The 24055-nt window shown below is 34.6% G+C and overlaps 2 protein-coding genes across 2 annotated transcripts; both read right to left on the bottom strand.

Annotated features, from left to right (window-relative positions):
* Positions 1 to 1667: 1667 nt before the first annotated feature.
* On the bottom strand, positions 1668 to 9949 carry LOC128224273 (cholecystokinin receptor type A-like). The gene is made up of 2 exons (XM_052934077.1): positions 9833 to 9949; positions 1668 to 4774 (listed from the first exon to the last, which is right to left on the bottom strand). Exon 2 carries the CDS (start codon positions 3731 to 3733, stop codon positions 2501 to 2503), a length of 1233 nt encoding a protein of 410 aa, XP_052790037.1. The 5' UTR covers positions 3734 to 4774; positions 9833 to 9949; the 3' UTR covers positions 1668 to 2500.
* Positions 9950 to 10729: 780 nt separating this feature from the next.
* Positions 10730 to 22371, bottom strand: LOC128224929 (baculoviral IAP repeat-containing protein 3-like). Its single transcript, XM_052935032.1, has 8 exons — positions 22357 to 22371; positions 19115 to 19534; positions 18472 to 18756; positions 17390 to 17526; positions 15701 to 15755; positions 15363 to 15491; positions 12569 to 12643; positions 10730 to 11386 (listed from the first exon to the last, which is right to left on the bottom strand). Exons 2-8 carry the CDS (start codon positions 19473 to 19475, stop codon positions 11175 to 11177), a joined length of 1254 nt encoding a protein of 417 aa, XP_052790992.1. The 5' UTR covers positions 19476 to 19534; positions 22357 to 22371; the 3' UTR covers positions 10730 to 11174.
* Between the last annotated feature and the right edge of the window lie 1684 nt (positions 22372 to 24055).

Raw genomic sequence — 24055 nt, 5'->3', positions numbered from 1 at the left:
AAACACATTTTTCAGCGTAAATGATGGACTTGTCTCTACAGTTGTCATTGCATTAACTTGATACTTCTATCAATTAAGTTTATGGTGTTTTATATAGAAAAAAGACCATAGGGTATAAAGGAACAGCTAAACTGAGCTATCTTTGGACGGTATGAGCTTTTTTTTGCGGGCCTAGTAACAGACTCTGGGCTAAAGAAGAACATGAAAAATATGAAAACGTCAGTCTCGGTTTCATGGACAGTACTAATAAGCCAAACACGACATAGAACTCGTATTTTTCGATTGTTACGACGACTAGAAAGCACCTCCAAAAACATGTTATTTAGATGTCGATTACGTAAAGATAAATCGCAATACATGTACACTAACTTAAAATGGCCACTGATGAACATGAAGGTGTGTATGTCGACGCCATGTTTTTCATTTTTCAATATGTAAAAAAATATTCGTATGTTGATTTTCTGTACACGTGCATTTTTGTGAAAAACATTCTTTGGGGTGTGCAGTGAATGTTAATGTTACTACATTAAAGAATACTGCAATACACATTTTATTTGAATGTGCCTTACAAAAGTTGCTTTTTCAAGATAATTTTTCAATCGGAAACACCGGAAAAGACGTCAAGTCAGCCGAAAGGGTCAAGTCTTTTCAGATATTTCAATCCACGAGAACGAAATATAAATTATATATTAAATGTACTTGGTAAAACACGACACATAAATGTAACATTTCTTCTTTATCCAGATATAAATAACTTTGTATTGTGTTTGATCCCAATGATTGGCACACAAGTCATCGATATTCATTTCCAAATGAAACAAACGTAGGCAGATATAAGCACTAATCAAAACTCAGACGAACTAAAGTTTGATGTTCCATGGAGGCATTTACATGATGACTGATTTTTCTTTCTCGCCAGATACAAACAAAGGGTGGAATTTATAGATATATACCCCAGATGTTCATCTTCAATTGCCTTAGTATCACGTTTTACATTTGGAGCGCAAAATCTTATTCTTAGATAAAATGTTTGAGGAATTCATAGATTTTGTAACGAGATTTTATTTAAATAATAATCCTGCATACATCATTTTAATGGGATTTTTTAATTGCCGCAATTGAGTTAAAATTTTAAGTAGTCAAACGCATATCTCAACTACAATAAAAGCTGCTCTAAACACATGCAAATTGGTGATTTGTACAATATTAAACAGCTTCCAGTTTTGTAAATTAAAACCATCGAGTATCGCCAGCCTGTCCTACCTATCAGTTGATGTTCAGTACTTAAGACCTATGCAAATGCGTTTTATAACAGTGTCCTCAAGGCTTTAAATACAAGGAAATGTAAAATAAAATAACTTTGAATTACATTGTTTTTCAGTATTGAAACATAGTTTGGGGTGTTGATATAAAGAATAAACAAAATAACCTTTTTTGTAAGATAACAATATCTTTTTGAGAAATGTATTGTTCTTCTTCTTGCGATTGTGTAAACGCGTATTTAAAGCTGTTAACCCTAATTTCCAAGACATACTTTCAAAACAAGTTTTAAAACAAAAGGAAACATTAGTTGAATATGTGACATTTCGTATATATGGAAGCTCTGATGGTGTTACATTATCGGATTAAAAAAAGATTGGTATCAGATTGTGTCATTATATTACGGAAACGAAAGGACCAAGGGAATGTACGGAAATGTAACAGCCCTCTCAATCATTTTACATGATAAATGACTAATAGTGTCTACAACAAGTTTTTATCGCTCTAGCTTGCCTGAAATAAACGATGCACTTATCTAATCTAGAAAATATTGTTTGCATCTCTATGATGAGACTATGGGTGTACGCTCTAATTGCCAAAAATAGTACAAAGTTATATAAAGAAAATAGCATGGGACTTATATCGGTTACAACGTGCAATGCTTTAAGAATGTATTCAAAAGAATATTTAAATCTCGCTAATATATTTCGTCAAGTCAAGAACAAGCCCAGTAGCAATTCCTACCAATGGTTGTGTTTAGTTTAAAAGTACACTGTGAAGATAAAGCAAACAAACTCAGATTAAAGACACATGCTCTTGGTTTCAGGAAATTGAAATATTTATTGGCATTCATACCAATTTGAGACTACAAAATATTGAAAACCCTGATTGTGATCAATATTATATTCAGATTAAAAAGCACTATTTTATTTCATAACTCAGTTAAAATCATTCGTTTAATCAACAAATGATAGAAACAAAATAAAAGAATAGCGTTTTAGTATAAATGTATAAAATTCATCGCTATAAAACGTCATCATATAAAAATGTCGTTCTGTTTTTTGTTATATCAAAAATGCAAGAAAAAAAAGTGTAGTACTTTATATCATCAAAACCTCATTTGTCGTATTTATTTAAACAGATGAACCAGGTAAGGTAGTAGCTTATACATAACCATTATGTTGTTTGACAGGCTATTAAATAGCAAAACAAATAAATACACAATTATAATAAAAACAAGCTATCTTACACAACATTGTCTCAGTTTTGATAAGAAAATAGGAAGCACATTTCTGCAAGAGCTCCTAAAGCTTTTAACAAATATAGCATACACAACTGGATTAATAACATGATTTAAGAAATATATACGAAAGAAAAACGAAAACAAAGTGAATTCACTTGGTGACATATTGACAATCTTTTCAACTTTCAAAGTCAGTAAATTATGCGTAACATACGTAACAATAAACACAATAGTCAATATAAACCAAATAAAGGTCTTTGTTGGAAATTGTTTGGTTCTCTGTGATCGACCACTGATTCTGATACTCTGTTTAATGCTTTTTCTGTGGTTTGAAACCCAATTATTAAGTGATCCATTGGACGGTGAACCGTTTTTAATTTGGTTGGGTATTGAGCCGCTACTTCCTCCAAGTTTATTTGTCCCCATGTATTTACGACCGGCGTCTGGTGTTTCGTGAACAACTGTATTTTGATTATATATCCCAGAACTTAACACTGTTTCATACGATGAATTATTGCGCTGCATGGATATAGCTTTTATTTGTTTCGCAGCTTCTTTTATCACAAATGTATACAAGACTATATAAGTTACAGAAATTCCAATCAGTAAAACAAGGAGTATGAATTTGTAGACTGCTCTCCATATGGATTTCTCGTACTTTTCTTCAGTTTCACATAGATGTATAGACGTGTTTCCTCCATGTATATTTGTCATATTTGTTGTTTTTATTCCACACATAATAGTTCCGGGTATAGCTAAAAGTATAGGGAATACACAAGCAACCGCTATCAAAATTCGTACTGCAATGGCTGGTGACATTTGACTCTTGAATGGCTGCACCACCTTTCTAAATCTATCTATTGAGATTACCAAGAGGGCGAGACACGAGGAAGTCGCCCCAAAGACGTTGAAAAAGCACTTAATCTTGCATGTGACAACGTCCCCAAACTCGAAGTATTTCCTCTGTTTCACCATCTCAGCCGGTATTAAAGTTATACATATCACCATGTCTATCACTGCAAGAGTCAGGACGAACACTTTGAAGTTATTCCGCTTGTAATCCCGACTCAAAGAGAAAACGAGTAAAATTATAAGGTTTCCCAGGAATCCGAAAACGGCAAAGAAGCCGAACGTTATTGTAAGCGGAAGCAATGCTCTCGCATAACGGTCATTCAATTCGTCTAAGCTCTCTGTCTGATTAATATCTAATACGTCCGTGGAATTATTCATTTTGCTACCTATCTTTTTCACACACTGTTTAATCAAACACTGGTTCTAAATGTTGATTTTATATAAGTGATGGCTACCATTACCATTTTCTGATAACATACTTCTTTGTTAAAATTCCAAAATTGAATTCAAGCTGATATTGCCGGTCTTTGAAATCAACTGAGGTAAAGTCCAATGCCTGTCTAATCCAGCCACTCTTTGATACAGCGATTTCCGATCATCTGGTCCCGCCTCCTGTGAGAAAGCCAAGCAGGCACGCTATCCAAACTGCAGAAATGAAAAGCCCTAACGGTTATAAATTAGATAGGTAATAGCATCATTTTAATTGGGTTTGTTTCTCTCAATTCAAATTAACATCCTGTTTGTCCCGATCAACGTCAATAAGATCAAAGAGCTTAAATAAGGAGGTGGATTTTATTGTGTTTGACGCAAAGTTTATGTATATTATTTCTCCATAACTTTTATTTATGCGAGGCAGCATTTTAAGTTCGTATATAAATTTAAGGTATTGTACATTAAAGACTGTTTTTGTTCACACATGAGTCATACACATACCACTTGTACTTGTTACTAATACTATGCTCTTACATATTATAGAGTAGCTACTGTTCCATGTAGATATGAATGGCACATTCGGAAGTTGAAAAATATACTTTTTAACTTTTAAATTAAAAGCAAAATATTCACAGGTTCCTTCAAAACATGTTTATAAGTTACATTTTCGAAACATATATCGTTTCCGTTAACTCTTTTTCACAGCACACTTGGTAAATCCAAAGACTGAGTGTAATACAGTTCTTGTTTCAATCAATCCATGTCGCCTCATTAATCGTAGCAGCACGGCAGCTTGTATATCTCTCCTATCAGATTGGTCAGTATTTGACCCCGTTCACAAGGCGGAGGGGCTGATAACGACGAAGACATGTAGGACGACTGGGTTATGGTAAGGGGCACTCCGTGATTTCAATTCACGTCATTTGTTGAAGCTCTGACATCAGGCTGCCAATTGTCGTCAATCATTTTCGTCACTTATTTTATCACCTGCAAGTAAATAAAATACTTCAACAATATTTGCCAAATATAAGATACGTTATTATAACAAAAACAAACTAAATGTACACTAGAATATTAATTGCGTTGCATTTTTATCCTCCTTTCTTTCCTTTCTTATCTGTTTTTCCAATTCATCTTCTTTTGAATTTCTATCAACCTAAAATTCTTGTAGAATTTGAAATTATTTGAATGGATAAATATATGCATTGCTTGCAACGTTCTTTGTTCCCTTTCCTAGATAAATTACCAAAATTGGTTTTCGTTACAAATTTACATTATTAACATTTATTATGGATGTATAAACCAATTTCTTTTCAACATGTTTACTTGTTTAATTTAAAATGGGATGGACTCTTGCTAATCTTGCAATAACTTGTGGCCCGTGCCCATATCACATGGATATCACATTCTATATCTACTTCCATTTCTATTCTCCAGCAAACCGACAGCCACCAAGGGTATAAAATCAATTTACCAAAATCTCTTATCATTTTGTTCTGAAACAAGCAAAAGACACATTTTTATTGATTTAGACAGTGACACATTAACATGAATTGATTGGTTCTAAAGAATGCATGGTGGTGACTACGCTTTACGTTACTTAGTGCATTTGTTATATGGATAATCAAATATGAGTAGCCATTTGTGAGATGTCGGTTGGGATCATTTCCCCCGATGCACCACACTACATTGTGTTGAATAATATGTTATAATGATAAACATCCGCTAACCTCACATGCCATTCATATTTATAAATGCTATTGATTGGGATTGTTTTTATTATTTTATTGCATATTTATCAGAATGCAGTATAGAAATAGAATAGAATTAAGCTGGATGAACCCGTTTTACGAATTTAAGTCCTTCCATCTAGCCGCTGTGAAAATCTGACCAAAACGAGTCTAAACAGGACATATGTACAACAATAATCATTATTATGATATTTCCATCAGGCACCAAACATAACCTTACAAGGGAAACAATATAAGATAACATACCAAAAATATATGAGTCAGTAAAATAAAGAAATAAACGTCTCCGTATCATTCACACGAAATGGGTTACCTCCTTTCATTGGTAAGTGAAAATCATTGGTGGTTAAAATTGTTAAAGCGTATTAAACCTTCCACCTATTTTGAACTTTGTTAAATGCACAGACGACACTGACTAGAAAACATTGTTTGCGTGCAAAGAGTAAATCAAACTACATATGTTAGTATTAATAATATTATTTCATCATCGCACAAATACCCATTAAAAACAACCTGTTTTTTTTATTTTGTTTTAGTTTGTTCAATGTTCAATGATAAAGGAAAGACTTGTTCTAAGATATGATCTCACAAATTAAAGTATATACAATGTACAGAAATAAATTCTGATAATAAACCTTTTTAATAAGAATTGCTGTTATATTTATCAAGGCCAACTCATCCTCACATTAATTACCGTTAACATTGCCTTCGGTTTGCTCGATGTTGTTTGATATGTTTGTGAATAATATTTTGCAAAAAAAAACAATTGTTCCGTTTATGCAGGCAATATTTGTTTTTGTTTTGTGTTTAAAACGATAAGCGATATATGTTTACTTTAAATACATATTTTTCATGATGATAAAGCATCGGTTGCTTTTAGTAACGAACGTTTTATTCTTGAAACTCAAAGCGCCGCCGAAAATCAGGAAGTATGGTATACACATTGACACAACAAAAGACTATGAGGAACACATACCTATTATAACCTGAATCTGCAAGTATTTATGTATCAAACAAAGATCCCAATTAAATGAATTAAACGACATCCACCCCGATACAAGGCGATACGAATAAGAAGGATGCACAGGTACAAACCTTGTTGTTGATCAATATTTGGAAGCTACAGATTCGACAGCTCAGTAACATCACGGAGGGTGTAACAATGCTGTTACCGAGAGTTTAACCCCACACTTAATCAAACATACTCATGTCACACTCTTACAACAGTTTACCGGGGTATGTATGTAAAATGATGACAAAACAGTCGAAAACCTTCTTTATTCCACAGGCATTTTGGTCTTCTTTCAAATAAACAATGTATTAAGTGAAAACGATCTTGGCAGAATTTTAAAGGCTATACCTGAGATTCAAAATAACGATACATCATGCACTGACACGCGCTGAATACTTGTTTATATATGAATTACATATCTTGTGCCAATTTCTATAGTGTATTATGATAACTATGAACACAATTTATAAGGCACAATCAATTAGAAAGTTAGAGAAACATATTACATAGAGACACACAAATTAAAGAAATTTAAATCTGTTATAGTATAATTGCTTCTGGAGTGTTAGCTAACAAGCGAAATGTTAACGACAGACACCAACCAATCACAACAAATCACAGTAACTCACTATGAAAACTATGTGTTCTTAAAAGAGACGGCGAATATGCTATCAATTGTACGGGCATACGATGTAATAATAATAATACTTAAGCATTCGTTTCGTTGACAACGATAAGAATATTTTATTCAACACTAAAATTAGACACATTGAAATATATATTTTATCGATTGAGAAACCGAGTTTATCGGAGACAGTATGCCAAAAGTGAATGATATTCGCTGGATAACATAACTCTGCCGAACGTTTTAATATGTGGGCACAAGCCTAAGGCAATGACATTCCGCATCTATTTAATAAGATTCTATTTTGAAGTAATGAACGTTTACCTGTCTTCAATTCTTTATTTTTACAAGGGAGATTAAACCAAACAAAATGAAACTTAATAAACGACTTTATTATTTGCAAGGCGTAGATAAAACAACTGATTTGAGATCTTAAGATCTATGATTTACTGTGATGTTAGGCGTGGGGTCTTCCGCTGACTTCACAATAAATAATCTAAATGACAAATACAAAGAAAGGGAGGAATACATCTAATTGTAATCATACGACACCAAAACCGTATCAAAAACATATATTTTATAAGTAAGACCGAATGACTAAATGTTCAGGGACAACGCAAATTAAATTTAATACTAGTAAGGAACTGAATAATGCCGTGATTGTTAAACAAGACATGAAGAAGATTTGTATGTATTTAAGATAAAGTATTGATACAAACAAAGCAATTATAAACTACAACGGCATGCAAAGCGGCCAAAATACAAACAGAAATAATGTTGAATGGAAAACAATAAAAAAAGGTCCAAGGTAAAACCGAGCAGGCAATCATCGAAAAGGGACTCCTAAGACATCAAGGATAGTCCAATGGGATGCTTAAACATCGTTTAATAAAAGTCTTGGTTATACCATAAAGAAACCTTCAACAAAAACAGACGGCTTCACTGTAAGTGTTCAACCTAATACTGGTATTTAACAAAAAGAGCCTTTGCAAGCTTATGCACTTAAAAATATATTGGATAAAACAATAATAGACGATACCGGGACCTAGGAACACCAAAAGAGAGGCACAACGCTACATAACAGCACACATGACGTAGCTATCACAATATCGTCAATGATAAATGTCGGGGAACCGCCTTGGTACGGTCAGTGAACACTTACTCTGAACCCTCTGGTTTTAACCTGATTTGGGGCGCCAAGCCTCACACTTACTCTGAACTCTCTGGTTTAAACCTGATTTGGGGCGCCAAGCCTCAAACTTACTCTGAACCCTCTGGTTTAAACCTGATTTGGGGCGCCAAGCCTCACACTTGCTCTGAACTCTCTGGTTTAAACCTGATTTGGGGCGCCAAGCCTCACACTTGCTCCGAACACTCTGGTTTAAACCCGATTTGGGGCGCCAAGCCTCACACTTCCTCCGAACTCTCTGGTTTAAACCCGATTTGGGGCGCCAAGCCTCAAACTTGCTCCGAACTCTCTGGTTTAAACCCGATTTGGGGCGCCAAGCCTCACACTTACTCCGAACTCTCTGGTTTAAACCCGATTTGGGGCGCCAAGCCTCACACTTGCTCTGACATGGATAAACAATGTACAATACGATGCATACATATCTTAATATTCAATTTAATGGCTGAAACGTATTTAGTACGAGACCACGAACTATTCGATAGAAGACCTCATGCCCAGTCATGTTTAAGCATTAACAGCTGGCAAAATTTCAAATTCACTAGCATGCATTAGTATATATATAAAGACAACTGTACGTTGCATACACATTACACATTATGATATTCTAATGCCAAAATTATTTTTACAGGATTCGATATTTTAAACCAAATAGGCATCGTGTATAATCATTTGACATGGACCTTAAAATACATGCTAAATTTTGATTAACGAGTTTTAAGCTTTTAAGTTGTATCTCACCCGCGCAGATATAAATTGAGAAATCATAAAGACATCTATGTATTTTACGAACTGGGGGAATGTTTTTTGCACGGAGCGTCTATGAAAACATGTTAAACTCATATGAAATATCCTTGGACGACGGGCGGTAATTGAAGGTTAGGTTAGCTACGATAGGCAATTGATTTTGCCTTTTTTGAGAGTTCTCTTTCTTCTTGCTTTTTTGATTTCAAATATCGGAACACTTGCAAGTAGAATAAGCGTAACCGTTCTATTAAACTATCGGGCGCATAAATTACAACGCAAGTAAAATATATTGCAGGATAATTATTGAACGTTGTCATTGACAATGGTCTTCAAAACAGTTTTGTCACCCGCAACCCTCGATATTGTAACTTCATTGTATACATTTTCACAATAGCGCCCTAGTATATTGCCAATTTTCTCGAATATGTATGCCCTTTCATGAATCATCTGAAGTCCTGCTTTTCTACGCAAAGGCATACGGCAATGTAATGGTGTTTATGAAAACATAAAATATACGATGGTTGTGTGATGAGCCTTATTTGAAATGAAAAATGGAAGTGAAGTTCACTTTTGTCGAGAAGCACTTAGCGCAACTACTGAAAAAGATGATAACAATACTTTAACGCACTTATGTCTTGATTTAAATATTGCAAAACATTATTGATAATACGACATAGCATGCATGCACCTATCAATTTTAGCGGAAGAATGTTATTTAACCTACCCATTTTCCTATCTTTTAATCCATTCAGTCCCACCTCACATCCATGTGCCAATAATCCGGAAGAACAAAATATATTATTTAATTATTTCACTTGTTGATGCTATATATACACATCCGTTCGGTAAGTACACAATTACGTCTATGAAAGTGTCTCAGCAGTTTAGCTACAGCTATACATACTTGCATAGTACATTAACCTCCTTTGAGTCAAATCAATACGCTAAATGATCAGGTCAAGAAAAGTGGTTGTTTGAAACAAAACATTATAACGTAGAGGTAAAGAAGAAACAACTTTGGTTCTGTTCTATCTTTGTTCTTCAGAATTCGACACGCATGCCATTTCTTCCGTATACTCTGTATTGACGGTTTAAAATAAAGGTTTATACAAGTTATACAAATCATTCGCGAGCATGTCGACTATATCATGCTCGAACAGCTAACAAGACAAATGTTGACGACGGACACGAACCGATCTCAATGATTCATTATGAGAATTCTGTGTTCTTAAATAAAAGAGATTGGTCAATATGCTGTCAATCATACGAGCTTCCAATGAAAGTTTTCTTATACATTTGCATTCGTTTTGTCGTCAACAGTAAAAATATTTTATTCGACACTAAAATTAAACACATTGGGTGCATTTTTATGGATTGAGAAATCGTGATCATCAAAGACAGTTTGTTAAAAGTGAATGATATTCACTGAAAAACATATCTCTGTAGAACCACTTAATATGCTGGCACATGCCTGAGGTAAAAACATTCCGTTTTCATCAAATAATATGTTATTTTGAATTAATAAACGTTTACCTGACTTCATTTCTTCATTTTCACAAGGTAAATTAAAAACAGAACAATATAAAAAGAAATATTTACTTATTTATTTGCTGGGCGTAGATCAAGGTACTGATATGGGATGTTTAGATCTGTGTGTCACAATAGATCATCTCGATGAAATACAAATACAAAGAAAACAAGGAAGCATACTTCTACACCAAAACCGTTTCAAACAATTTATGTTTTATAACGGAAGACCAAAATGATGATGATCAACACGAAAAGTCATATTGGTGGAACAAAAATCAACACAAATAGTATAGTTTATAGTATGTCTATGATAAAAATGTAACACAAAATAGAACATCTACTTAGATGGTTTACACATGGAGCAAAATAAATCATTTTTCTTTTATTAATGAAATAATGACAATAGAACGCCATAACGCTATATAAGCTCTATACGACAACAAGACGGACGTAGTCTGACCACATTAACACAGTTAAGCATTACTCGTCCCTCTTTCATAGCACACACATGCAGTGAAATGTGAATGCTGAATGGTTCAAGCATTGTAGGTCCTAACTGTCCCCTTAACATTTGAACCACACGTGACACACGTCCTCTGCATGTTCCCACATGTGTTACAGGACACGAGGTGACCACATGGCAGAAAAACGAGGGAAACTTCAAGCCGCTTACAATAGGAACATAGAGCCTTGTTCCGCAGGTGTTGGTTTTCGCGGGAAAGTACTGCCGCCATATTTTGTCCATCCACTGAAGAAGAATACATATGAGTAAACGCTGATACGAACATCCGTTCACTTAATTGCATATGCAGCAATTGACATCTCTACATGCCCACTATAAATCGAAATAATTTCTAAGAATACAAAGTGCCATTAATTTATATAATGTGGCAATATTTTAGTATAAGTTACATAACCTGTCATAAAAGAACGTTCTATAACAGTGGGGACGTACAGAAGGCTTGAAACTTATATCAAGAACGGGTTTTAAGCAAACAACAAAACCATAATGATAATTTTTAAGCCTGCAAAGGGCCATAACTCTGACAACATTTAAGCATTAGCTACATAAGTTGTCATAAAAATGTATCATTTCTGTAAGCATGTAAAGAAGGTTTGAACCTAATATCATGAATGGGTTTTCAGTAAATGAAAAAAAACCAACATTAAAATAATTTCAAAGCCTGCAAAGGGCCATAACTCTGACAAAATTTAAGCATTAGTTACATAACTTGTCATAAAAGAACGTACTTATACTGTGCGCAAGTGAGAACGGTTTGAACCTTATATCATGAACAGGTTGCAAGTAATTAACAAAACCATAAAATTTGTCATTATTTTTTAACATACAAAGGGCCATAACTCCGATAATATTTAAGCACAAGTTAAATAATTTGTCAATAAAGAACTTATTTTTACTGTGCGCAAGTTAAGAAGGCTTGCACCGAATAACATGAACAGGTTTCAAGATATAAACCAGACTTTAACAAGTTATCATAATTTCTAAGCATGCAAAGGTGCATAAATCTGACAAAATTTAAACATTAGTGACATTACTTGCCACAAAAGCGCATTTTGTGAATTTGAGGAATTTAAGAAAGTAGTAATATGATATCGTGAACGGCTGACAAGTTATTAATAAAAAAATATAAAAAATGGACGGACGGACAGACGGACAAACAGATGGCTCTCGTCAACTTAGCAGGCGCTAGCAAGAAACTATGAAACATACTCGCTAACATTTAAAAATCGCGGCCACCATGAACATCAGTTCTAAAATTAGGAACAAAATTATAAAAAGTATGAAAAAACAATGCTGAGAGAAAACAATCTTCTTTATCATACCAATACGTATAATGACTATATATCGTATAAATAGTGACGTCAAATATGTTTCGAACTAATACATATTTTAAACCAACGAACTTACCCACTGGTTTTTCGTCTCTCTCTTCAATTGTCAATATTTCCTGCATCAGATCCATCCCCGTAATGGCGTTTGCTCCTGAAAATAAGCAATTAATGGGTTGTTATTCATGTCCAACTCTGTACACAACAATTACGTTTCTTATACGCTTACCATCAATAAATAGCACAAGTAAGGTTCAAGTGTAATGCCCATACAACGCGTTAAATATAACTCAAATAAAAAAAAATGTCCAACTGATTGACTTGCAAACTCTTTGGAATGTACCTCAGCATTTACCAAAGAGGCAAAGCTAACATGTTTGCAAATTTAGTTGTGATGATAGAAATAAATACTTTTCAACCAGTCGCATTAAATTATTCATAGAGGGTGAGAGTGATTTAATGTTTTACATGTTCGCCTTTCATCCGAGAGGTTGTCAGTTCGATCCCCACCGGGATGGGGTGGTTTAATAGTATAAGTGTTCGCCTCTCACCAGAATGGTTGCCTTTTCGATCCACTCTAGGATGGGAGTGGTTTAGTGGTATAAGTGTTCTACTCTCACCCAAGAGGTTACTTGTACGACCCCCACCAGGGTGGGAATGGTCTAATGGTATAAGCGTTCAGTTTTCATGCAAGAGGGTGCAGATTAGATCACCACCAGGGTGGAAGTGTTTTAGCGGTATAAGTTTTCGCCTCTCACCCCCAGAAATCGGACTCTGGCATGATTTTACCACCTTTCAGCTTTAATCACGATTGAGCAAAAATTAACTTGAAACATCTGACCTGTTTCGATTCAATTTAAGACCAAGCCTTCAATGAATCACAAACTGTTGCAAAACTACGCCTTTAACGAATCACACAATATTTCCAAGCTACACTTCAATGAATACGTCAATATTGCAAGACATCGATTTCAATGAATCACACACTGTTGTAAAATAAAGCCTTTACTAATTCACACACTGTTGCAAAATAAGGCTTTTACTAATTCACACACTGTTTCAAGACTACGCTTAAATGAAACACACACTGTTGCAAAACCACACCTTCAATGAAACACACATTGTGGCAAAACCGCGCTTTCAATGAAACACACACTATTGCAAAACCACGCTTTCAATAAAACACACACTGTTGCAAGACTACGCTTAAATGAAACACACACTGTTGCAAAACCACACTCTCAATGAAACACACACTGTTGCAAAACCACGCTTTCAATGAAACACACACTATTGCAAAACCACGCTTTCAATGAAACACACACTGTGGCAAAACCACGCTTTCAATGAAACAAACACTGTTGCAAAACCTTACTTTCAATGAAACAAACACTGTTGCAAAAGCACGCTTTCAATGAAACAAACACTGTTGCAAAACCACGCTTTCAATGAAACACACACTGTTGCAAAACCACACTTTCAATAAAACACACACTGTTGCAAAACCACTCTTTCAGTGAAACAAACACTGTTGCAAAACCAAGCTTTCAATGACACAAACACTGTTGCAAAACCACACTTTCAATGAAACACACACTGTTGCAAAACCACACTTTCAATGAAACACACACTGTTGCAAAACCACACTTTCAATGAAACACACACTGTTGCAACACCACGCTTTCAATGAAACAAACACTGTTGCAAAACCACGCTTTCAATGAAACACACACTGTTGCAAAACCACACTTTCAATGAAACACTCACTGTTGCAAAACCACGCTTTCAATGAAACACCCACTGTTGCAAAACAACGATTAAATGAATCACTTCCTGTTGCAAGATCACACTTAAATGAATGACTCACTGTTGATAGGATAGACAACGCTCTCAATGAATCAAACACTGTTGCCAGACAACGCTTTTAATGAATCACACAATGTTGCTATACAACGCTTTTAATGAATCACACAATGTTGCTATGCAACGCTTTAAATGGATAACACAATGTTGCTATGCAACGCTTACAATGGGTAACACAATGCTGCTAGACAACGCTTTTAACGGATCACACAATGTTGCTAGACAACGCTCTCAACGGTTCACACAATGTTGCTAGACAACGCTTTTAATGGATCACACAATGTTGCTATACAACGCTCTCAATGAATCAAACACTGTTGCCAGACAACGCTCTCAATGAAGACAACGCTTTTAATGAATTACACAATGTTGCTATACAACGCTTTTAATGAATCACACAATGTTGCTAGACAACGCTTTAAATGAATCACACAATGTTGCTAGACAACGCTTTTAATGAATCACACAATGTTGCTAGACAACGCTTTTAATGAATCACACAATGTTGCTAGACAACGCTTTTAATGAATCACACAATGTTGCTAGACAACGCTTTTAATGAATCACACAATGTTGCTAGATAACGCTTTTAATGAACCACACCCTGCTGTAAAACAACGCCTTCGATGAATCACATCTTCACATTTTGCTACTGTTGCAAGATTTCGCTACTGTTGCAAGACTTCACCCTCTTTGTATAACACACTGTTGCAATACCACGCTTTTAATGAATCACACACTGCTGCAAAAGTACACCTTCGACAAATCACACACTGCTACAAAACTACACCTTCGACAAATCACACACTGCTGCAAACCTACACCTTCGACAAATCACACACTGCTGCAAACCTACACCTTCGACAAATCACACACTGCTGCGATGCAACAATTGTTTCATTGTACACTTATTGAGTTTTGCAACGTATCTTTAATAGTTAAGAGTGACATTAAAACAAAGAACGTGTAAGTAATGCATGCTCAAACAAAATAATAATCAAAGTGAATACCTTTGGATCTCAGGACATTAACAATCGCCTTTTTAACCAAATCTTCACTATAATCATTTTCCAACACACTTTGAGCTGCTTCCGTTTTCATCAGTTTGTCGATTTCGTTGCGTGAATCTTCTTGGCTATCTAAATAAAAAAAGGATATACAGTCGAAACCTCTTAACTCTATATCGTTTGGTTCGATTTCCTCGTTGGCTCGAAGTATTTTAGTTGGTTCCTGAGATATCGAGCCAACGGGTTTTGACTGTAATGGTAATAAACGGCACAACCTACATACGTATTATTTTAAACTTTATTATGAACAAATGCTTAATATAGCCATGTAATTTTCTTACCGTTACTGGTGGGTGATGCCAATGTGTCGGACGATTTTCCTGCCCCTGTTGTTTTCTACAAGTAAGAGAGCATTGAGAACAAATTATAACTAGGAATCAACTATGAAAATACGTTATCTAACGTATGTCATTGTCAATATATATAGTTACTTATATCTGACTCAATTATAACCTTCTTTAAATATTGTAACGTTATGAGAATATTTACGTCACTTTTGTGAAATAATTAGCTTTTAATTGAATGTAAATTTGTCATACATGTTTTGATACTCAACACCTATTGTAAAGACAAGTGAAGCATGATTTGCCGGAGTGCAAAGATTGTTCAAATAACAAATATGATTAAAGTAAATATACCGCCCAGTGAGGTCAAATCATGCTTCAAATCATAATTAAGACTCACAATCATACAGTTGCTGAAAGCTCTTTGTAAATATATGTTTGTTTGATTGCTGTTTAAATACGGAATACACTATAAATTAGCTGTGAAACTCTTCTAAAACGTAGCTTAGTAAGTTACCTGTCATAAAGAATGCGACATGAAAACTGACAGACGTGGCCAACATTTACGGAATACTAGTATTCTTGTATTTTAATTTTAAACAGCATGATTCCAATGGAGCTTCAGATTGTTTTTCAGGAGCAGACGAAGTTTGTCTGCTTCCTCGTATCTCACTAAATGTAAATAAATATGTTAAAATTGTAAACGTTAATAAAACAATGGACTTGGGTTGAGTTGAGTTGGACACTTCGAGAGGTATGTGGCTATTAGGCTATAATAGTTATGTTATACGATTTCACTATGTTGCGGTGTATCATGAAAAAAATGTAACGATGTAAAAGATGCAGAAAATGCATTCACAGCTTATTAAACAACATTATATATAGATAAAATGACTAAACACACATATGTCTAAAACAATAGGAAGGATTCATTATGTTCTATTTTATAACAGCTCCAGTAATATTGGGTTCGAAAAGATATTATGTTAAAGCTGATTATTAATCTCTAATTGATAGTCAGTCAAGATTGATCATCATTGAATACATATTTTAGAAACGCGTGTCTTCAATCAGAAACGTTGTTTCGCAATTAAAAACATTCTTTTGGAAAAAGCGTCAGAAACAATGATGAAAAAACTTCTTATTTCTCCGTATAGAGTGAAAACAGTCATAACTCGCTAAGTCGAAGTCTTTGGGAAATATTCGAAAAATATAACGAAAATTCGAAACAACCAAAATATAAATCATCCCTAACTCTTAACTTAACCCAAAATATCTGAAAGAAGTTCAAGATAACGGAAACATCGAGAAAAAAGGTTCAACAAAGCGAGTTGTGACTGTGTGTATGTTCTTTTTTCTTCTATGACATCAATTCAGTATGTACTTTAAATCATGGTAATATCGTATACTTTAATTTCCAAACATTTTTCTCGAATTTGGAAAACCATCACTCTAAGATCTGCAGCACTTTATCAAATATATATTGGTTACGCTCAGCCATTTTAATTATCTTATAAAAAGCGTAACATTCTCTGTCATGTTTAACATTTAGTACACATGTGGAGCCTTCTTACAATATACAGTTCTAGTAAAAACCTAGAGATCAGTGTTATTTCGCGTGCACGTTGGTCAATTCGTTACAGAGTAAAAATGTTATTCATTTAGTGATCTTTAACCTATAGTTACCTCTGTAGTCAGTTCAAGGGCAAGTTTGACCAGATTCACGAATTCCCTCCCTTTAACAGACACCACGTGATCACAATCAAGCGAAAACCGCGCATGCTCGGTCCAAGGATCGTCGTTCTTTGACCAATTTCGTAATCCTGTAAATAAAACAAAACATAATTATACTGATACATTTAAAATGAAAATATTTATAATATAATCTACAAATGAAAAGTTTCGAAATGAATGGAGCAAAACCTTCAATGATATCAGACCAAAAAACGTGTTTTATATGTCCTTATGGTTTTTCGATTTTGATATTGATTAAGTGCCATTAGGAATAAGGCCATACGAGATAGCATGGTTGAGACGAATGTTAACCATTATGTAAACGTTGTTTACTACATCCGGTTTGAAAATGGTAAAGACTTTCCACCATGGACAACGTTTCCTGGACGTTGCTGATTTGACATTGGCAACCCGTCGAAAAGTTTCACAGCTAGAAACAGACTGTTACCGGGAGAAATTTACCAAGTGGTTTGCGAGACATCAGAAATGTGTAGCCTTGCGTTGTGACTACGTAGAAAAAGTGCACCGTTCATTAAACATTGGATGACGACAGACGCTAATTGACGCATAGTGACTGATTTGGAATTGATGTAACTATCAAACTTCTCAAACTATCTATCATGGAGTATTGTAATTTATTATTGTGATATATTTTCATTTATTTATTAGCAATATAACACAACTTACAGTACATTTACACGAACTTCACGATCACTCCTAGTATATAATATAACGTATTTATACCTCAAAAATCCATTTTGAAAGCTCTCTTGAATACTCACTCTTAGTTATTTAATGAAAATAACCATATTCAAACGTAGTATTTTTACTGAAATGGCAATTTATGGCGGCCATCTTGGGCGCCATCTTAGATATCTCCTTTTCGCAAGATCTGTCAAGAGGCCAAACTAACTTTTCCTAATCTACAAACTCTAACCTACAATATGATATAAAATATATCGTATAGCAGAGGGGTACAGGAAATTTCCTAATTTTTCACATTTTCAGCCTTTTAACCCAGACTATCTACTCACCTATTCCACATTGAAAACAGCGCGTACAGTCCTCTGCCCCCGCGTAAAAGAATCCTGCTTCCGATAAGACGTTTGTTGAAGCAGCGATGCGTTGACATTCCTTAAAACTGTCGAGGCGAGAAGATTTTGTCTTGTACTTTGGATATTTTGGACCATTTTTTGAGTTCACGGGGGAGTTCGAGGAAGAGCTTCCTGCTGTAGCACTGTTTGTTGCAGTCGATGAAGGTTGATGAATTCGCCTGTGTGGTTTTGGACTTGTCCGCCTGCCGTTTGCTACTTCAGGTGCTAAAATAATAATAATGCTAAGTAAACTTTAGTTAACGAATAAATTGAATCCATGTTATTAATTGCCATGTAAAAACCAACCACTGAGTTTACATTTTAAGCATTTTTTGTTGTACGAGTATAACATTTTGTTATCAACTTATATCTAGAAATAGTATAAACACCAGTGCCTCTTAAGTTTAGTCTCGAATTCCGGCCTGGGCTGGTAATCAGTATTGGTCTGGTTTGGTTCTATGAACGGTGTAGCTAATCGGATTACTTGTAATTTATAACTGAACAATATAGTGAAGTCAATGATGTATGACCATGGGATTGACTAAAGTTGCATATTGAATACCACCCCCATTTTATAACGTACCTGGCTGTTCCCAAGACTGATTCTGAGGATCTTCCGTAGGCTGCACCGCTGGTGTGTTGATACTTGTCACAATACTTCTGACATGTTTAAGTTGAACAGATAAGCCTGTTTGCTGAGGCCCCGACAGAGGTGCAGACAATGTTGTATATCGAGTGTTTTTGATCTGTGTTGAGGTTACGGGCAATGATTGGTACTGACTATTCTCATGGGCCTGGTATGCGAATCCTCCTTGTGGCACGAGACTGGTTGGTTGTGCTGTTTGATCAAATCTACCATTTGGCGACGTAGATCTACCGCTGCTTGAATAGGCCGACGATGCTGCTCTCAAATGCTCTGGCGTATGTGTTTTTCCAGAAAACATTATCCATTAAACTGTTTTTCTGAATCAAATGTATTACGTTGAACCGCGTTTGGCTTGATCTGCAAAATTTAAAATATATTCCTTAAATCATTTGCACATTTGTATATATTAAGTAACTTTATTTGTTATTACAGAATATTCGAATCTTACAAACCAATAGCTATTTTCAATAAGAAGCTACGAACGATGATATCCAAACAGTATGAACAATGCCTAGTGTAGGAATATTGACGTTCTTACAGTACGTGTAAGACTTTATTAATTACGCGTTTCATATAATGTGAAAAGGAAACACATCAACAAATGAAACATATTTGCTTTGCCCCAAAGGTCTATATTTAGTGAATTCTGGCTTATAAAAAAGGGTGGATTATCTGATAAACATATTTAAATAAGCCTTGCTGCGTCATTTGTCTTTAAGCAATATCAAAGTAACGCTTATGACTCCTATGTTCAAACTCCACACAGCGGTTACTTCCCTTTGCCGTACAATATTCACGGTCGTCACACAAATCACGTTATGACGATGAAATTATTGTGACGTCATTGCACATTTTTTTCTTTTATTTTGGAAAAAACCTTTAAAAAATATCTATTTTATTTAACTTTGAAAACAACGGTATTTAATTATTACGACATATAATATATATTGTAAGCGTGTACACACATGAAATCCAGCTATTTCGGTACGAGGTACCAGAAACCTTCACTGCTCTTCATGCCTGACCAACGCGTAGGAGATGACCATAAGGGCGTAAAAAATGTGCTTTTGACATTTAAAGGGGCAGAATAAAGGTTACACTTAGTAGATGCTTTTGTTAATTCTAATGCATTCATATCTTTAGCTCATTTTACTTTAATGATCAGAACAAAAAATATATAAGAATATGAATTATGTACAGTAAAAATCATATTAGCCATTAAAGATGGGGGTTAAATTTATAGCTACGTGGCCACGATTGTTTTTAAATAACTGAAGTCAAACGAGTTAAAAATAATAGTCTGGCCCCAATTTCTCGAAACTTCTTAAGTCCCTTATAACAGGATTAAGCTAATCTCACTATTTTTGCTGTTCTATTAAATGTGTTATATCTACTTATTCAAGATTTTTTAGAAATTATTTAGTAATAATCTGTATGATTATCAGAATAAATAATTTTTCATTTGTCAAAATCCATTTTCAGTATGTATTTTGGCTGATTGAAATAAGCGACTTAAGCCTGTTAAGCTTAAGAAGTTTCGAGAAATTAAAACATTTAAACATTACCACTGACCGACATTACCACTGACCGACATTACCACTGACCGACATTACCACTGCTGACAACATTGCAAAATATATCGGCCCAAGGTGCTCAAAGATATCGTAAAACAATATATCTTCAAACTTAATGTTATTTTTATAAGTACTATTTAAAGCGTTAAATTACTGCTCTTTCCTAAATAAATAATGATTCTCATTTAAATGAAATAGCTAGAAAATAAGAAAAAGAAAGCGTTTATTTTTCACATTCGGACGCCAATGTATCGTTTAGAAGAAAATTAATTCCTTGGTGTTACCTTACTCTAGCCCGGGCGCATGCGCGAGTTAATGACTCAATCTATTAATAATACCAATGAATGACTAAATGGGATTTGCGCAGTTGTTTTCAATAATAAATGGATAGTTGGCGGTCATAGTCTTCTTATTGGACTTTTGGTTTATAGAGCTCTTTTAGATGATTCAATCTGAATCTGTCCGGCGACCACATTGGCTGAGGCCTGAGCCTGGACACTAAGCAAACTAACAATAAATAATAAATCAAACAAATCTATAATATTTAAAGCTGCAGTCTCAAAGATTGATCGTATTGACAACTTCTATTAATTTATTTTTTGTCTTTTCATGAGCCATTTTTGCGTAAATGTCTGGAAGTCTGGATATATGACTTCTTACAAAATATCAGATCGCAGTTTATCATATGTACGCTCGAAAATAGATGTTTTATGGCTAAAGGCGTTACTAACGCTTTAAGAAAAATGGAATTTTCGGCGGTATACCAAAAATTTGAGATCTGACCTTGTATGTTCTTGGTATTGAATTAATCAGAATTAGTGGATGGACAAGATTGCATGGATTTTATTTATAGATTTTATTGTTAACTTCCTATACTTTGTTTTCTTGGTATTGAATTTATAAGTATAGGCCAAAGTTCAAAGGTTTAATAGATATTCTTTATGGAAAACATTTGTGAATTTTGTTTATCCTAAAATGATTGTTAGAGATATGATTTTTTTGCTTGTCTGTTTGATTTAAATGTTCGCATTCTACAAACCTGCTTCTATAGAAAAATCATGTCTATCGTATCAGTGTGACAGTACATATTGTCAACATGAGGGAAATACTGTTTCCCGAGGCGAAGGTAACAGTATTTACCCGAATGTTGACAATAATTATGTACTTTCATACTTGAAGTCAAGCAATATTTATTTTATTATACCGAACAGTTACATTTATATAGATATATACGATTTTTACCATTACACAACTTCAAGTTTAATCAATTTATTCTGCAATTATTGTTTGTTTACATAAGCTGTCATTTTGTTGCAAATGTCGTGCAATCACCACAGAGCCTTAAGCCTTGATCATGTAGTACTGACTATTTTGACACAAAAACATAATTATAATATTCAGTCTGTAATAAGACATTTTCGGAAAAGAATGTAAATGCTTTTTGAATGGAAATCTGATAAAGTTATATAAATAACATTTATTTAGGTCGTTCACAGGACATTTGAACAGTAGAAGGCCCTTAAAATTCTTCTAAAATGAATGTTAGATCTTGAACTTTTCTCGCAGGGAACGGAAAAGGAGAAGGAAATATCAAAGAATTCTTACCTTGTCGAAGCAAATGGCTATCCAGATATCATATTACAGAACACACTCATGACATCATTTGTGGTTTTCCATATAGTTGGGATTCCTATGTTTAAAAATAGACTTCAGGCGAGCATAGGTAAACCATGAGTAAGATACTGGTCGTGTATATAGGAGGGGCGAACTTGGGGCAGCGCAATAAAGGTCGTACGCACTTTCAACATGAAGTGTGGTGAAACTTGAGTTAAAGATGTATTTGGGCTATAATGTATGCATATGTTGTCGAAAACAATGGTTGAATATAATAATATTGACATGTTTTTATTAATGTTAATACTATTGTCCATGAAGTTCTTAACGATATTCTGATACCATAAATATCATAATACTGTTTGGGATCATTTTTCGAAAATAATTGCCAACCATAGAGGAAAGATATATTGATGTACAATAAAAAAATGTTTTTTTTAATATGCAAGGAATTCTCGTCAAAATAAGTATTTTTGAGTATTGTTCCATCCATTCCATTTCACTCTCTTCACCCATGCACCTGTCATTATTTTGCCCGCCCGGGGGGGGGGGCGGCGGGCTGACCCAGTGGAATTTGACATCTTGAAATGTTTGAAGTCTAAATCCCCACCCTAGAGACAACCATTTTTGTCTAAATCCCCACCCTTGAGCCTGCTTGGTGCATCAAATGCCCCGGGGGTAGGGGAGAGGGTAAATATCTAAAAGATCAATCAATAAATAAAGCTGCTATCAGAAAAACAATGAAAAAAAGTACAAAGGCACATCATTAGGAAAATAATGAATCCAGAGTAATGGGCCTTTGGAGTATGGTAGGTATAGTCCCAATGAATATATATATGTATCAATTTCAGTTTAATAACTTTGATAGTATTCAAATGATTAGACTTGGAAGAAACTTATAAAATGTGTATTTTCAAGTAAATAAGGGGCATAACTCTGAAAAAAATGCATCCAGGGTTATGGGCCTTCTTAGTATGGTAGTGGTAGTCCCACTAAATACCCGTACCTAGTTTCAGTTGAATATCTTTGATAGTATAGAATGTATAAGACTTTTAAAAAACTTTAACCAATGCGGACACGGACGCACAATTGATCGTATAAGCTCTTATTTTCCTAGAATAGTTTAGCTACAAAATAAACCCAGTAACCTAGTTTCTGACTCCACATGACCCAGTTTCTATAGGGATGGTAAGCACGCTGACCAAGTTTAATTACGATTGAACCATAAATGTGGCCTCTTAGAGTGCTAACACTAAAAGTTGAGGACACCAGACATGCGAAGACAGACATTGACCGATCACAATTGCTTCGTGCTCAGGTGAGCTAAAAAGTTACAACACTTAAACTTCTTATTTTATTTTAACAATAAATTTAACACAAAAAGTCACTAAAAAGGACATTCTTCCTCCTCCTGCGGCCAAACCTGGACACTTCCACATTTATACCTGAAATAGAGGGAATTTTATAATCTTTAAGGTTTCAAACTTGATTAAGTTTCATTTAAATTGGACCAAATATGTTCTAAAATTTGACCTAGAGACTTAATTTTTGACCCCTCATGACCCAATTTCGAACATGATCTAGATTTCATAGAGATGAACATTCACACTAAGTTTCATGAAGAATGGGCCAAAAATGTGGCCTCTAATGTGTTCACATTCTTTTTCAAACATTTGACCTTGTGACATAG

Source organism: Mya arenaria, chromosome 17, assembly GCF_026914265.1.
Source record: "Mya arenaria isolate MELC-2E11 chromosome 17, ASM2691426v1".
NCBI lineage: Eukaryota > Metazoa > Mollusca > Bivalvia > Myida > Myidae > Mya > Mya arenaria.
The sequence above is the reverse complement of the archived record's forward strand: the minus strand, read 5'-3'. Positions and strand labels throughout refer to the sequence as shown.